At 35.8% G+C, this 18,611-nt stretch overlaps 1 protein-coding gene across 1 annotated transcript in view; it reads right to left on the reverse strand.

Moving 5' to 3' along the window:
- The window catches only part of LOC103802328 (coiled-coil domain-containing protein 102B-like), a gene marked incomplete at its 3' end in the record, with an annotated part of 49,884 nt that overhangs the window by 22,013 nt on the left and 9,260 nt on the right, over window positions 1-18,611 (reverse strand). Inside the window, exons 2-4 of the mRNA XM_009074787.1 lie at window positions 11,482-12,102; window positions 10,456-10,670; window positions 6,011-6,119 (exon numbers count right to left, since the gene is read on the reverse strand). Coding sequence (XP_009073035.1) covers window positions 6,011-6,119; window positions 10,456-10,670; window positions 11,482-12,090 — 933 coding nt within the window. The remainder of the gene's footprint in view (window positions 1-6,010; window positions 6,120-10,455; window positions 10,671-11,481; window positions 12,103-18,611) is intronic.

Consider the following 18,611-nt stretch of genomic DNA (forward strand, 5'->3'; position numbering starts at 1 on the left):
AAACATTTGTTTTAAAGGATGTTTAAAGAATTTTTCTTACTTTTTTTTTTTTTTGCTCTAATGCAAAATCAATAGCAGGTAACTTACCTTTAACTGCAAAAGAGGAAAAACAGAAATGTCTCTGCCAAAGACACAAAAAGCTAATTCAACCTGTTTCTTTTTTTTGCCTAAGGATATTTCTTTCTTTTTCGTTTTTTTTTTTTACTGATGTTCTGATAGGCTTGAAGTACCAATTAGTGTAATTTTTGCCTCATATCCCACAAACTGGGATATGAATTTCCTTCATTAAGTACAAAAACACTAGATAATGTAGAGTAAGAGCACATTCTATACTTCAGCTAGCAGAAAATTATTTTAAACCACACAGAAGTCACTGCCTATAGTGGCATTTGTAAGTCTACAGTGCACACCAGTGGAATATAGTAGTACATGCAGTACGTGTATTTTTTCACTATTTTCAGCATAATGTAAAATTATTTTGCAAATATTCCGTCTTATTTAACTTTCAAATGACCAGAAAAGCATGTCCTTCAGGAATTATAAAGACAGATATAAAATTTTGAGGAAGACTTGCAAAGAATGTAAACAAGAATGTTTTACTGTGCATGTTATAAGACTAAATGATCATTCTAAAAGTTTAACAGTGCTACTAACTACAATTCTGAGCTTGCAAACATCAGGGCAACACACCAAGGATTTGCTCTGTTTTACAGAGTCCAAAGACCTAAGTAAGCAAACTCAGATATACTTTTTGTCTCTCAGACTATAATGTTGGTTAATTGATCCATAAACTAAACTGTATCTGACAAAATTGGATAGCTCATTTCAGGGGACATTCAACAAGCAACGTTATTGATGAAAAAAATTCATATTCTTCAGGGAACTTAAAAATTACTACATTGTTCTACAAACTACTTTTGTTATTGATGAAAAAAAATTCATGTTCTTCAGGGAACTTAAAGATTACTACATTGTTCTACAAACTACTTTAAAACCCAATATATCTAGTGTCAATACTCTTAATTTACTAAATAGTTTTACAGACTTGATCTTTTCTCTTCTGTGGATTCTCATGCAAACACAACAATTGGTGTAATTTTATACTGAGTAATTGCTTCCCTCTTATTAAAATAAGTGGTTTACAGTTGTTAATATGCTATTTGCAATGTATGTGAAAAGCAGGCATAGTAAATATTAATTGATAAATATCCCACTAATAGCTGAAAGCTCTTCTAGAAGTCAAAGTGAAGTTTATTAACTAGACAGTACACATAAAATGTTTTTGACAGCTAAGAAATGTAGACAGTTTAAGATGTGATTTTATGAACTGAATATTGTCTAACAAGCTCATAAATAGGTCTCTTTGAAAGCCCCAAAGGTGTCTAATAATCTCTGATACTGATAGCAATGTTACACCAGAAATTCAAAATAATTTGTAAGGGAGGCTCCATGTAGTACAATTTACAGTCCCTGTAATAAACACAAAGGGTAATCATTGGACATTCCATTTCCATTTTCCTCCCTGGACAAATATTTGGCAGCTATAAAGTCTTAATTCACTAGCTCTCTAAAGAAAGCCAAGATACAATTTTCAGTCAGTCAAACAAATAAGGGAAAACTTAAACTCTAATCTGCAGTGAGGGAGTAATCTGTAAGAATAACCAATTAGGACTTGCCTTGAAACTGTCCTAATTAAAGTATATTTGAAATTAAGGAAAGGCCAGAGAAAGCAAAATTAATGAGGAATTCTGAGTGTCCTTAGAGAAACAGACAAAATCATGTAAAGTAAAAACAGATGACATCTGACCACTTGCAAATAAAGAAACAGTGCTGTCAAACAACAATTCAAAGATTTGAATAAGCTTCTTAGTGTTAATCTTACCTTTTTATTATACTCTTTAATGGGATATAACAGAAAAGGAAATTATCAATTACAGTACTAAATGCAACTTTCTGATGTATCTGTAAAAATGGCCTAGTTTATGGTCCCAAACAGGACAAGTTCAACACTAGCGTCATACAAAGCTGCCTATAATGCTCATGGTTACTTTGAACATAAATTGCCACTTTAGTAGTCTTTTTAGTTAACTCAGTATATTGAAAACTTATTCACAATTTCCAAATTGATGCAGAATGCATCGATTTTTAAAAAGATGATTATCAAGATCACCAAGGCTTTCCATATTTAGTTTGTTCCAATGTCAGTGAATACGCATCCTTTAACAAAGTAATTAGTTACTGAGAGCACTAATAATCAAATCTTGGCAGCTATGAAGTTTCTAACATTCCATAAAATCTCTCCAACTTCCAAAAGGCTAGCAGAGCTAACCATTCCTAAAAATGGTTAATTTGCAGCGGCACTGTCACTTGCAGATCAAGTACTTTTTTTCACATTCCCAGTGGGACTGTCAGGCAATCTATCAAAGGAAATAGCAGATTAATTTAGGCATAACTGAAACCAAAAACTCTTAGTCAAGGACATGAAAATCATCCAGATGTAATAATTGTTATTAATGTAAAAATTCCTTTGTGATTTAATATTGCAAGCATGTATAGGAATCGGATTCCATGCCTAGTATGTCTGCACTTTCTTTTATTTCACTTTCAAAACTTTCACTGTCAAAAATCTTATAGGGTGTTCCAGCAGCCACTTCTCAACTGTATTATATAGTGAATGATATTCACATATGTGTCATCAACACACAAGATTTGGGGTTTTTTTCAGTAAAGGAAGAGTTTTCACTTACAAAAATAACCCCACTAATATAAGTAATTTCATTCACATTAGTCAGATTCATCAAGACCAAATCTTTTTGTAATTTAAAAACTAGATGTATGTCTTAGAAATCTCAAGATGAACAGAATGCTTAAAATATCACCTCCTGTTACCAATTAAAGTGATTGAGCATGTTACCAAGAAAAAGCAACACGTGTGTACGCATGCACATACATAAAAATTGATATCTATCAATCTCCAACAAATTCTCAGCAAATTTTTACTTCTGGTTGTTCTATTATGCTGACAGTAAAGCATAAAGATTACATTTCTTAAGCAAAACAATTCACTAAATCTAGACTTCCTCTGTTTTGCAGAAGTCTAACAAGCTAAAATCCTACTAAATGAGCAGGCAGGAATCTGAAATCTGTTGTTGCCGTGTATGTTCATCTATGAAGCAAATTCACCTTTTAAATAGAATTTGGGATTTAATAGACTTCTTACACTCTTTTTAAAACATGAATTACATTTCTTAAGCAAAACAATTCACTAAATCTAGACTTCCTCTGTTTTGCAGAAGTCTAACAAGCTAAAATCCTACTAAATGAGCAGGCAGGAATCTGAAATCTGTTGTTGCCGTGTATGTTCATCTATGAAGCAAATTCACCTTTTAAATAGAATTTGGGATTTAATAGACTTCTTACACTCTTTTTAAAACATGAAAAGAAAGCTAAATAAATTCCCTGCATTATTGAAAATCTGAGATGTTAAATTCATTGAAATTTTTAATTCTCTATGTTTAGCTATATAGACAACGTTCTGAATTTTGCTGGTCCTCAATCTGTTGTTCTGAAAACTAAACCCTGTATGCGACAACACAAATATTTTTTATTCATCTTCTCATGAACTCAGATTGAAATTAATATTTCTTTCCTAACACCAGTCCTACATCACCAGGCAGTGTTCTTAAATTACTCCTTTGAAGGCTGATCTTTTTAAAACTACATTGCTTTCTGGCATCAGAACTTCACCAAGGTGCCCTGGTAAGCTAAATCAAACTCCTGACACATCTACCTGTTCTCCTGAGGACAAACCTTTGTTGCACTTGAAAGATCCTGTACTTCAAAGCCTGCCAGCTTTGGTGGACTCCTTTGTTTACCTGTCAGAGCTGCCTCCCATGGGATCCTTCCCAACAGTATCCTGACTAAATCATCACCCTGCTTTCCACATTCAGGGTCTGTACTCTGCTGCTTTCTGACTTCCTTCAGGACCACAAACATGGTGACATTTCTGTTTCAAAGTTATCACAGATGAGGAAATTACTCATCATCACATCCCCAACTAGTCTCCTTCATATTAGTCAACAGCAGATCCAGCTACACATTGCCACTGGTTGGTCCTTTTAATACCTTCAGCAAGAAATTATTCCTGAAACCCTCAAGAAATGTCTTTGATTGCAGTAGTCATGTTGCCTTTCTAGCAGCTGTACATTCAGTCACCCATGAGACCCACAAGGGTCTACAACTCAGAGACTTGAGTTCTTTAAACACTTTATTTGCTTCCTCATCACGTGGTCTGTAACAAACTCCTACCACAACTATACTGTAACTGGCCTCTCCTCTGATCCTGAGCCACAAATCTGATTACCCCACATCCCACTGGAGAGTTCAAAATACGTGAGCTGCTTATAGTTCTGAGGGCAACTTCCATCTCCTCAGGCCTTCCTTGCCAGTCTTTTTTGAAGTTCTTCACAATACTCCAGTTGCATGAACTTGGCACAGGATATGAATTGATTCAAAAATATAGTAGTCCTGTAGCCACAGTACAGCTCTAATTCTTCCTGATTTTTTTTTCACAGGATCTGTGCATTTCTGTAGCAACACTTGAGTCAGGTGTCTGTTCACATTGTTTTATCATTCCTGAAGTCTTTGTTGCTCCTGTCAACCTGAACCCTGAGCTTTCCACCCAATCATTTTACTGTGGTCTGTAATCACTAACACCTTCCCTAGTTCAAAGCTCGCCCCATTAGGTTAGCCAGCTTGTAGGATCGAGGAGACAACACCTGGGTCCCCATGACCTCAACGTTAGAGCTGTTTGATCATTCCCAATATGTTCCCAGCTGGTGCCTGTATGGATAAGCAGCAGTAGTAGTCTAAAGACTGGACTTTGGCAGTCTCTCTTGCAATGTTCTGGATCCAGGACTACAGCAAGTCACTTAATTTGCTACCAGGTGTTTGGACCCCTTGAACTGCAGATCTGGAAAAGGAGCCATCCTCCAATTTTTGGAGGATATATCCAGCCCTCTAACAATGGGACTCTAGCTTGAAACTGATCACAATCTCTGGCTGCTGCTCCTGTGTGGTTCAGACTCTCTTACCTCTGGGGACCCAGTGAAGGCCCTATTAATCTCCTCCTCACTGAGCCTGTTCTGTCTGCTCACTTCCTCCTACAGCCCAACAGGAACAATACATTTCCTCAGCCAGTGTACACCTCTTGTAAGCAGGCACACTCTGTTCATAGAATCATAGAACTTAAGGGTTGGACTGGACCTTACAGATCATCTAGTCCTAACCCTCCTTGCCATGTTCTCTTGCCCCAGCCTCACAGGAAGGTATCAGACACTGCCTGCAGCCCAAGGTCTGGGGACCTGTATCCTCCCTCAACAGCCCTGAGCTGAGGTCTCTGCCATGCCAGCAGCAGCACTCCCAGGTGGTGCTGGGGACCATGCTCCAGGTTGTGGTGCTGCGGCTGCTGGTGTATCTTGTGCTGCCATCAGCATCTTTCCAGCCCCCTCCCACATGCAAACTTCTGGACAAGCCACCACTCTTCACAGGCATAGAATATGTGTGCTGGGTTTGGCAGCTGCACCTGAACCAGGACTTGGCTCTTCTCTAACCAGGATTTACCTCTCGTTCTCCTTGAACTCAAGCTTGGCTGGACCCTGGTCATGGCTTGCTGTACATCAGTGCCACCAGCCTCACCACGCATAGGGACAGGGCACCAGAGCCAGTTTCCTCTGGCCAATGCCTCCCTGAAACATTGTGTAGCCACACTATTGGCAGTCTTGCAGCTCCCCAGCACCAGTGCTGCCATGGCAGCACCCATGACTGGGCTTCTCCACACACCCTCAACAAGTCCCCCCTCACCAGGTTACATGGATAAATAGTTGAGAAATGATGGATTTATCACATTCATAAACCCTGGATACAATTTTACTCTCAGTTACAACGCAAGAAATCAGAAGTCTAAATTTTCTTTCTTACTCCCTGTGATAATGATGTACTGCTAACATACCTGTTTCAGGCTTTCCAGCTTTGTTTGTCTCAGTTCTTCATATTTCCATTTCCAGAGAAATAATTCATTTTCCATCTTTTCCATTTCTTTTTCCAGAAATACATTCATTCTGAAAAAGCATTTTAAAATTCAGTCTTGCACCACTTTGCAGCTGACAAAAGACAAATTACTTTGAATTATCTTTTACTAGCTTGACTTATAGTTTGCTACCTTTGTCAATGGTATATCTTGATTTATTAAAAATCTGTATTAACATCACATAAGTATTCCAAGAGATTTACCAAAAATAATAGCTCAAGAAAACAAAGCAATCCAGTAGTACAGATTTAAAATTTTAAATTAAATAACATTTTGGGATAAACTGAAGAAAATTTGAACTTGGACCTTGGTTAGTGATTCAGGTCACCTAATTTATGGCAAGTTAGTGAAGATCCTCAGAGAGAAGGTATTATATCACTTTTATTTGGTATAGATAGAAGATTAGTTTAAACACACATATGCAGGGGAAAGTATACAGTATGGAAAGAGTATGGAAACCAAAGATGATCCACTTTAGGTTTTATAAAAAATTATTAAAATATGTATATTTCATGTTTCAAAAAATATTTGCTCTTGAAAGAAAATGCTAGAAGAATTTTAGGAAAATGGATTATTTAGCTCAGAGGTACTATGCCTGTAGAATGAGAAAAATATTGAAATATTTGAAAAGAATATTCTAATACTGGCAATTAAAGAAATTGTTCATGCTGCAGTAGTTATTTTCTATTCTGAGGTTAAAGGAATTTATCAACCTTTTTACTAAAGATGTTATTGACAGACTGACAGAGCTACATTCTGAGAATATTTAGTTTAAAATTCATTTATTAAAGCAAGGTGTATTGATGGGATATTTCTGGGGCATTTATATGCACAATACTGCAGGTATACACAGAGACAACAAGAGTCACCACTGCCTGGACTGGCTCAGGTCATGGAAGCATTGTTAGCATCATTAATGAAGCAATCCATTTTAGTGAAATATCTTCTTGTACTCCTCTTTTACAACTAAACAGTGCTCTTGAACCAGGGATCTCCTTTCTCTGCCTAGATTTAGCACATTGCACTGCTTGTCTTAGCAAACACCTAGAGTTCCCATAATATTATAGAAATGAAATAAACACCATCCCTCACAAAGCAAAGTGGAGAAAGATGTATTTCATGCATTTCAACTGAACAGTTTTTCTCCTAAATTGATGGGATATCTCATTGGAATGATATCATGCTTCATTGGGGAACTAAAAGAATTATTAAGTGGGACATTTAATACAGTAGAAATTGAAAGCATGAAAGACGACAGCTTAATACTTTGAATAATAGCCTATTGACTGTAGTGGATGCAGTGGAAGTCCTTAGAAATGGTCTAATCTCAAAAGTAAAAGAAGAATGTCCAGAATGTGGTATATACTTAGAAGGCACTAATTTTATTTTGTGTTACAGTACCTCTTACAGTACCTCTTACTGTACCAGTTATTTTCACTCCTCATTCTCTAATTAAATCACACAATTACACTGAATGGTTCAGATTGTGAGCGACTTATAGACGTCATTAGGTCCAAACCCCCTACTCCAGCAGTGTCACCTAGAGCTGGTTGCTCAGGACCATGTGCAGATGACTTTTGAATGTCTCCAAGGATGCAGGCTCAGCAACCTCTCTGGGAAACCTATGCCAGTGTTCAATCACTCTCACACTAAAAATGTTTCTTGATGTTCAGACAGAGCCTTCTGTATCTGTTGTCTAAGTCTACTCATTCAGCCCTAAGCAATTCCTCTTTGATATTATCAACTACCAGTGTAGTTTGTGAGCTTTTGGGTTTAGAGGAAAGAAACACTTCTAAGTTCAAAATGGAACAAATTACGATCTTAAAACTAGAAGACATTTCAATGAGAACACTGATCCAAAAGATGACTAAAGTGAGTTATTTCAGGCAAATGATTATTTGAAGTGCTGAACAACTCATAAGGCTTTTAATATCCATTCATGTCAAGGGGACCTCAAATGTATATTAGATATGAGCCATTAGTGCTTAGTAGAGGATGTTGGTGATTTTACATTCCAAGCATTTTTTGAAAGTCAAGACAAATAAAATAAAGAGATGAAAGTTTATTTTTTTTAGAGCTTTTTTCTATTTATATTTTGCAAAGCCTGATCCGTGTGCATAAGGGTATATCAGCATTACTGATGATAGCTCTAAACAGAATGCAATAAGCATAGATCCACTTAGGCTGAAGAAGCAAAACATCTTATGGAGAGCGTGGATAGATAACTAGGGGCAAGTCCAAACGGTAGATCTGCAAAGCTAACTTGACTGTGGAAAAAGTGCAGCCATAGTTCAGAGTACTGCGTGTAAACCAGAAAACTCTGCTGAGAAGTCCTCTACTATACGAGTAAGATCATACTAACTGCCAAAGTAACCTTTGGCCTTGGGGTTCAAGCTGTCTGTGAACTGTTTGCTTTTGATGCAGCACAGCTGTGTGTCCTTGGCTCAAGTTCACTGAGAAAACTGCTAAGTTGTGAGGAAGAAGCTGTGAGAAAGTACTTAAGCTAGAGTCATGGAAGATAAGGAAAGTAAAAATGCAAAGAGGGGTGAGATTGTTGAGATAGCCATTATTAGCAGTTCCAGAATACATGAACAAAAATACTGACATGAACAAGAATAAAACCTATGAGGGAAAACTGAGAATCTGAAGCTGGAAACTCAGCAAAATCAGCTGATTCCACTAAGCAGTGGAGACCAACCCTTTCTGACCTAGCAGATGACAGCCTGCCCAACAAAGATGCATCTGCTACCTCAAGAAACTGGTGACTACAATTAACCTTATCCTAGTAACATTATCCATAGCTATTTATTGTGCACATTGTCAAATATAATTACTTCATACTTTGAAGCTGCATATATTCTGCTTACATAGCATCTTTGAACACAGGAAATGTTGCCCAAAGTGACACAGAGAAGGAGTTGTTATACCAATGCCCACTGTTATGTGGAAATCACCGCAATGATTTGCATTTGATGCCTGAGGTTGGAACTGCCACATGTTGCATGGTAGAGATATGCCCCAATCCTTACCATGTGCCAGTAAGTTTATTACTTTGTATCACAGTTAGTATATATCTAGGCATAAAAGGCAAAATCTGTCTCTCTGAAGTACAGTTACAAATTGGCTAGAGAAGCATATGAACAAGCAAACCAAAACCGGGAGGTAGAACCAGGGTTTATTAAAGTTTTGCCTAAGAAGTGATTAAAAACAAGAGTTGAAAAATTATCCCTTTTCTAAAAGGAAATTATTATATATGCATGTATGTTTACTATGATTGCTCTTAAAAGGTGAAGTACCTAGGACCCTAAATATTTCAACCAGAGGAAAATGGATATGTGAGGCATAAGTCTCCTAACTCTCTTATATATATTGCTTCTACAAAAAACCTAAAAACTTTTTAAGGAGAGAGAATATACTTCTGGTCATCTTCTGCAATACGATACAACCAAAAAAATTATTGTATGCTTTCTATAGTTATATAATTATTATAACAAGACAGTAAATGCCAGATAGGAATTTACATTATTATTTTTTACTCAGACATGTGCTTTCTACAGGGCAAATGTAAAACTGACAGGAGGGGAATTCTTCAATACAGTTTACCATTACAAACTCTCGGAAATGAAACTGTAGAGCATATTTGCAATAGACAGGGAATTTTCTTCCTTATGATTTTCTAATTAACTTCAACTGATTTGGAAGTTACAGTCACGAAGTTCCTGAAGTCTGCTACTAGATCCATCATTCTTCATAGTCTGCATGTTTCTTTGAAAAGCCTTTTTGGTGTGATTCAGTCTTGCTCAGTATTGACCCTCTATACAACATGTGACTTCTTTTCAGTTACCAAAATGTGCATTTAGTACTCATGTGTATTTATCATGAGATATGATACATTAAATGTACAATAAATGTTTTAATTTCTCTCTGTTATCTGCTTTTAACACAGACCTTACTACAAGTGAAGGAGTTTAGATGAACAGCATTTTTCAGCTGTATTCATATTATTTTAATTCAAAAACAGCCTTCATCATTCTGCAGTTGGCCTCCTTCTGCTGGTAGAGTATATGAAAATTTGTTATTATGCACAAAGCACTCCAATAACTTAGTATAACATATATTAGATATCACTACATTGATGCCAAATTGCAAGTAAGTATTTATTTGTATGGACACTTATTTAAATGACAGACAACCTAAAGAAAGTAATAAACACATCATTCTCTCTCTAAATTCTTATCAAAGCCTTGTAAATAATAAATAAAGGTTAGGAATGAGAACATATGAGATATAAATGCAAAAATTCCCATATGTTTTTTAGAAAGTGTCATAAACCCCTTTAACAGAGATTTCCCCAAGAATGCACTTACTCTCTTTCCTTCTGTAAGATTTTCTTCATCTCAGCCAAATGCAAATGCAAGACTGAAACATGTATTAAATCATTCTCTGCTGTCTTAGCTGTACTGTCCCAACTTTTTTTAGGTTCCTTCAAATAGATGCTGGGAAGTCCATTTGGGAAGAAATCTGAAGACCTTAGAGTGAATTTTTTATTGTGATTACTTTGGTCTTTGATTACCTCTACATCCTGAGAAAACAAAAATATGACATCCAAGAAAAACATAAATGAAAGGAAAAGTCTAACAGTTCCTGTTATACAAGTTTTCCATAAGGAGCAAAGCATACAAATATCTATTTTTGAAGATATAAGTTTTGCATAAAAAATTTAAGCAAAACCGATAACAATTAGAAAAAAGTAATTAAAAATAAAATACATATATGTTAGGAAGACTGAACTTCTCTTAGAAACAAGTTTCCTTTAGAAATTTATTTAAGTTTTACCTCTTCTGACGAACTGTGTTGAAAAGCTAATCTCATTTCAGCAGACTTCCAACAGTCCTATTTCATACCACTTTCTTCTTTTGAGTTTTTAGAAGAATGCCCAAAATTTACATCAGAAAATACTAAAAGCCACTGAAAATAGAAGACTGTTTTCTATTCACATGTAAAATTTCACAACATAATTGCTCTCCTTACCAAACCAAAAATCTTTCAAATTTGCAGAAGAATTTGCCTCACGTCTTCCCATGTTTTTGAAGCTCAGGGAGAATTAAATTACTTGATTTTTAAAGCAAAGAACCTAATTGTCAGAACAATACCATAAATTATCAGATATAACAGTTCCTCTGTTACTTAAATTCTTAGTCATAGTGCAAGGGTATTAATTGTTTTGACTAATTCTCTGTATTGGATATATTTAGATGGGTGGAAAAAATGGCTTTGCTAGTGAATGGATCAGGCAGCATTTTGGTCAAAATGACTGAAACCCTCCATTTCTAGATACAAATCCATATCCTGCTGCTTCTTCATGGACTAAAAATAAATGCCTCATTTTTTACCTTCTTTGTGTCTTCTGCCCCAGGAACTTTGATGATTTTGCTCAATTCTTTCACAGGTTCTGGTTCCAGAAGTGTTAACAGGTTTTGATCACTTTTAATATAAGATATTTCTGAGCAACTGCATTCTGTTTTCCAAGCAATTCCATTTTGTAAGTTTTCCTTCTCACTTACTAAATCTTGATTTACTTTTTTAAGCATACTTAGTTCTTTTATGACATTGTCTAACTTGATTTTCAATTGTCTTGCTTCCTCTCGGGCTTTATTTCTTTCTCCTCTAACTTTGCTCCATTTCTCCCTCCAGTTAGCAGTACAATCTGACCACCAGCGCATGGTCTTCTCCATTTGGGCAGCTCTGGCTTTTACCTCTTCCAGTTCCCGAATTTTTACTGCTTCAAAAATTTCCCAATCACTGCTGTAATTCATATGCATATATGCATTATGAGATGAATATGGGTAGAAACTTTGAGATGGCAGACTTGAATTACAGAGATGGTCACCTGGTCGGCAACCTCCATCTAATTTTTGAGGTTGTCTTGGTTGGATCCCAAAAATCTGCGTCTCTTCCATTCCTGTCTGAACAGAGCTTAAACTCATGTTTTGATGCGTCATCTAATTTTACTCCTAAAAAAAGACAAAGACAGACAATAATTTAGCTTCACTTAATTAAATTGTATGAATAACCTCCAACCGCAGGTAGTGAGAGAAAATGCTGATACGGACAGTCTATAGGGACTAGTCACTTACACCTCCTTGTTTTTTTTCCCCTCTGTGTTGTCTTAGAAACAAAACCAACCAACCAATCAAACAAAAAAACCCCAGCCAACCAACCAACCAACCAACCAACCCTAAAAATATTGCTGCATCAATAGAAGACTAAGTTGTTTAAAAGAAAAAAGAAACTGCTCTTATATTCCAATACCCATTTGTAAAACAATTATGTTTATATGTTACTGCAATTAGTGCTAACACCTGCATTTGAAATGTAGAAGGCCAATGCTGCAAACAAAATACTGAAGATTAGACAGTTTTGGTATTATGATTCAGTTGTGCTTCATTTCAGTTGAACAGAAGTTTTTGCAGGTTTTGTTCCAGTTTCCCAGCTGTTTTCAACTTTTCCATTATTTCTAGGACATTTATTTGCTGTTTGTTAGAAGCTTATGGAGAACTGTTGTAGTCAAGTATGGATATGAGAGAAAGAAAAGGACAGTAAAGGACTCCCAGTTCCCTTCATTATCACTGCCCCCACAACAACTCTACACAGATGTAACACAACTTCTGCCAAAGCTTCATCAAGGTTGAGTCTTTTTCTTGTTTCTTGACATACTTCCAGAAATTTAATTTGAAAAAGCCTTATCCAAAATACAAAGATATTGCCACTCATAATTTTGCACGAGGCCCAGTAGAGCCAAAAGAGCTATATTTTAAACTCTTGCAGTAAGTTGTTCATTCAGCTTTTGAGTTTTGGTAATGACTTCGTTTCCTAATGCTTTAATTTAAAAAACCCAAACAACAAAAGTCAAAACAAAACCAAAACAAAAACTACACTAAATTTAAATATATAATAATATGCATGCTACATATTGTAATAAATATATAATGAAAGAGTCAAAATTTTGTTTTTTTTTAAAAATAGTACAATAACTTTTTCTTACATATTTTGTATCTGTCCCAGACTAGCAGATGTCCACAGAAACATTCATTACACTCTTCATAATCAGTAGGAGTTTTTAATGGGTTTTGCTATCAGATTTACATATTCAATAAAAGAAAGAAGAACTCAGAGAATGCACATTTTATGAATCTTAAAAGTTGGACAAATAAGAATGGGCATATTTTTCTTTGGATGAAACTCTGAAAGACCTGAGAAAAAACTCCCACAGATCTCAATACAATCCATTTCACTGACTGGCTGACTCAGCATAAATACATAAAATAATAGAAATATTTTTTTTATAAGTGAAACAGGTAACAGGAATTCTATGTCAACTATGAAATATTAAGATTTGTGCTTGTATCTAATTAAATAATTAGTCTTGATGAGAAGCAAAGATTTAAAAGTTAGAAAAAAGTGTTGATTATTGTAAAAGTTCTGAGATGGTGAAAAAATTTCATAGTTCTAAGGGAATGATAAGGATGGACTTATTTTATTTTATTTACACTTCATATCAATTGGTTCTTTCATTTCAAAATACTGCACTGATGAAATAATAATAAAAACAATTCCAACTGTAGACTGTTGTAGTACTGAATCACTTGATACTAAATCTTTAATCATCCCTTTAGTTATAGCGATATTACTTTTTTAAAATTTTCTTCTCTGGTATATGACCACCTCATAGAGAAACATTTCATTGTAAAACATCATATATCTACTCTGAACTCTGAAAATTCTCTTCTATGAAATATCTATATATGTTCCATAGGGGAACAAGAACAATTTTTAACATGCATGTTAAAGATAACTAAAAGAAGAAAGCTACATGTTAATTTTGTTAGACACAGATGTGTAAACATTATAAATTTCATAAGTCTGAAAACTGACAAAAACACACTGTGTGCAGCTAGTTTTAAAGTTGCTTGCTTGAGTTTGCAGGAGCAGACTAGCTAGCACAGCGTATGGAACTCAGGGAGCATAATTACTTAATAAAAGATAATTGGATGGAAAGATATGATAAAGTTAGAGAATTGGATGAAAGTGAGGGTATTCTGTTCAGTGAAACCTTCTGATAGTTTCACTCTTTACAGTTCAGAGAGAAGAAGGAACACAAAATCCCTTTTAGAGTAGTTTTCCTGGTCTGAGAAAACATGAAGCAACACTAATTGTATCATGTCAGTGGGGTGGAGACAGTACGCCAGAGAGTGATGATAGGTCTCTGAGGAACAAAAAATACATAGACATTTGGTGAACATGACAAGAAACATAGGTCTAAACCATATTTCATTATTTTGCAACCTTTTCTTATTTACCCAACGATCCTGAACACTAGTAAGAAAAAATGTTCTTGATTTCTTATTGCCACCTATTGTTATAGGCAAAGAGAATTGTACTAAACCACTAACAAAATCACCAGGAGGTAAAAGAATTGTTGCACTTCCCCTATGTTAATACCTGCTCACTGAACTCAGGTTTTTCAGTCAATTCAGTAGACAAGGCAGCAAGTTGAGGACAAGATTTCAACACCCTTTTACTGGTTGCATAACCTTAGTTACCTGTCTCTTAATTATGAAGACGTCATCCAAACTTTTTTCAAAGGTATTCTGTGCTTTCCTAAAATGTCTGCTTCAGATTAAGCCATTTAATTTTTCTTTGTCTAATCTATAAATTTAATAGGACAATATGAACCATAGAAACTGTACACATGCTTTTGTAAGTGCTACTGGAAGTCAGAACTTTCCGTGATATTGCTGCAGTTCACCATTCAATCAACAAACCTTGGCAAAGGAAGAAGACCAAGAGAAAACGGGCAGGGGTGGTGGGCTCATCATGGGAAGAATACAGGGAGTGACTGTCAGTCCCTGAAAACTAGGCTATTCACTAAGGGCTGCTAACTACCAAGCAATGGACACAAGAAAAGGAGATCAAATTATGTGTTGCTGTTCCTGTTGTAAAGCTGGCTTTAATTAGTCACCCTTAGTGGTTCCACCCCGTGGCTAGAGAATTGGCTGAAAAAATATTGCTGAATAAATTATTTAAATGTATGGAGGAAAAAAGCAGCACACTGGAAAGTAATTTATGACATAGCTCAGTCTAAGAATAGATCCATAAAAAAATGCATCTACTTACTAAACCCCTAAAAATCCTGGCAACTCAGAGCCAGGTGGCTGATCATTTGGCTAGAAAAAACATAGCACAAAACTCTGAGGCATGTTTACAGGAATAGCTTAAACACACTGGGATTTAAGATTTTTTTCAACAGGCTATGAGAAGACGATGTCCAGTGGCAAAAGCTCTGGAAAAACAAATTGCATATTCATGACATTTTTATTAAACAATGGTATATCACATCACCAACATTCTACCAACTTCAGGGAAGGTAAATTAATCTGGGAAACTTATACTGATCTCTTTAGAACTAACATCTGAAGGGTGGAAAGACATCCTTACAAGAGCCAAAATAGTGGTATAGGGAGTGTGCGTTCTGCCTAAGCTACCACTAGTCTCACAACTGTTACTGCTTTAAGCTAATGATTTGCTACTTTTGCCTTATATAGAGAAATACAATCTTATGATGGATAATGTTTTAAGAATGAAGTAGGACAAGCTTGGTGTGGTTCAAATGTTGTACACTGGATTTTCTGCCTACTGTATTAACCTCAAAATAACAGGACAGTGGACTGATGGAATGGACTACTAAACCAGCAGCTACACAAGAATGAATATGTTAATACTGTATCCTATCTGTGAGAATTTGTAAGTTGTGTACACAAGTGACAAATCCCCACAAGAAGAAGGGGATAGATGAGGGATTCATATCAGTAGCTACCCAAATTCCTGTTCAAACAGAAATAAAACACTCCCGAAGTCCATAAAATGAGATTGCAGTTAAACATCCAACTCAGAGGTTATCTGTGTCACTCTCCGTTTACAATGAAAAAGAGAACAAGTTAACAATAACTGAGATTTGAATTATGCCCAAAACCTAAGTGTCTTCTCTTGTAGAAAATGTGACCTTACCACATCACTATGGCAACACTGATAATTGGAACATATACCCAAAACTTGTCTCTAACTGATCCTGCTTTTTAACATGGAACAACTCAAGTATTGCAGATCAGTCATAACCCACCTTTAAAATGAGTTACAGGAGGAATACCATCTGCAACACCACAAGGACAAGCATTGACAGTAGGTGATAATGTTACATTAACCTTAAGATCTAAAACTAACCTGAATTTAACTAAATCTAGTAAGGACGTGTATCTGTACATGGTTGTGGCAAAAAACAGAGTAAGGAGATACTACAGGTCTAAGGGTGAAGTTGCCTGTCTCAGTGTTAGGGTCACAGAAGGAACTTGCCATAAGGTAAGCTAGCACAGTGAGAATTTGAGATAAGCACAGAAGAGAGGAACTTGTGACAGGAAGGCACTAATCCCAGGCCTGGCAGAGGTAAGATCTGGTTAGCACATCCTGGTTAACACATCCTGACAAAAATTCCCACTGTGGCAAACTGCTTGAAAGGAAGCAACTGCTCATATGCATATCACTAGTTAGACTCAGATCCCCCCAAGTTATGGGACATACAGCCCCTGTGACCACCACCAGCCACTGAAGGCTCCCAAAATCTTGGAGGAGGAGACATCCATCCTTGCTTCACATGCTAACAAAGGGTCGCTATCCTTGCTTCACATATAGATAAGGAATATGCCTCCATAGGTACCTGGAACTTGGCCTCTATAGAGGTGGTACCCCCAGAAGAACAACGTGGGGACCCCCACCACCAGAAGAAGCAGATCCAATAGCAGGCAGACTGCTAAGGCTTTTGTGCTTGCCAGTGTGATATGTGGGACACTCACACCATGATGGAGGAAGAAGAATGAGACCTTTCACCAACAACTTGGTAACTAATTTTCTCGTAGAGAAACATGATTTACAGAGCTTGTAAATTAGAAAGTTTGTGAATTTGTGAAATAATGAATTAGTGAGTTCATGTGTTGGACTAGTCTGTACAAAGATGATTCCACCATTGTTTGATGTCTTTTTATGTTTTGGGTTTTTTTTTCTAGGCAGAGGATTTTTTAAAAATTATTTTTAATTTGCTTTTTTTTTTTTACTGAGCTCATAAGCTCATAAAATAGCTTGATTTACAAAGTACACTGTGCTGTGAATTTGAGAGATCCAAACAGACCATGACATCATATGCAAATTATCATACTTCCACAGTCTGAAAATTAAAAGATAGTGATTTCAAGACTTTTCAATACACAGCCAAAGACGATTCTGTTTTGGGGGATTTTTTCCACAGCTATAAAACATAACAATATTAAACCATATGGTATGTTTTTAAGCTGTTTGTTCCTTCCAAACATTGTATTCCTTACATGTGTCATAACTAAAATCAGCCAAAAAATGGCCTGAAGTGACAATTAATGCAAATTCTTTACTTCTTGTTAGGTGTTCTAATTTTTTCCTACTATTTATACTTCTCTAGCTTCCTTTTAATATCAAAATATCAATGCAAATCTGATTTATTCCCAGAACCTGCTTCATTTACTTCCCATGTCCAGTAACTGAAATCACTTATGATATGAAAATAATGAAATATAAAGTTATGTTTCTAACTTTGAAAACAGAAATGTTTATGAGCTTGTGAGGTTTTGCTTCTGAGGGTTTTTCTTGACTGTTTGTTTGTTTTGCTTTTTTTAGTTCAGTTATGAAATCTTCAAAGTACATGAAACTGGTTTTCTGACCACATCAATTTGGACAGTGCTAAGTGCGTGTTTAAGATCAAATTAAATCACAGCCACAATTCACTAATGCCCTGACACGTAAGATTAAAATTATGTAACCTCATCTTCCTTCTGTAACATATCCTCAGCCTGACTGAAGACAATGTATGAAGATTGTATAGAGATAATGTCAGGCCTAAATCTTAACTTCCAAGTTCTTTAATTATAATCAAAACATAAATGCTTTATGAAAACAGAAATAAAGAGAAAATAAACCCAAAATATTTAGACTGTTTGAGAAGAAGGAGCAAAGAGAGAAGTGCTGAGTAATCTTCTCCATTTCCTATAGGTCTGACCAAATATATAATCTTGGGAAAACTGAGTATTGTTATTTTCCTCATTATTTCTTTACAGTATAAACACATTTGCCTTGAAAACAAATAAATAAATTTTATCTCAGGAGAAGTTAAAAAACTCCAGAGGCAGTAAAATGAGAAGGACCAAAGGTAACAAAGCACTCAACAGTAGAATCTATGTAAAACTGGAGTCAGATCCCACTTTTGAGTTGATCACCACTAGATGATGGGAGGGAATAACATGACAGAGAGAGAGAAGGCAAAAAAAGAGACCCCAGTTTCAGCTTGGTCCTCTATTGAAAAATTTATAAACAAAGTGTGTTAACTCCTCTATCAGGCCTAAAAAATTCAAAACCAGGAAGCAACTTCAGGAAAAAGGTAGTTCTG

The sequence above is a fragment of the Acanthisitta chloris genome, unplaced genomic scaffold (genome assembly GCF_000695815.1).
Source record: "Acanthisitta chloris isolate BGI_N310 unplaced genomic scaffold, ASM69581v1 scaffold8245, whole genome shotgun sequence".
Lineage (NCBI taxonomy): Eukaryota > Metazoa > Chordata > Aves > Passeriformes > Acanthisittidae > Acanthisitta > Acanthisitta chloris.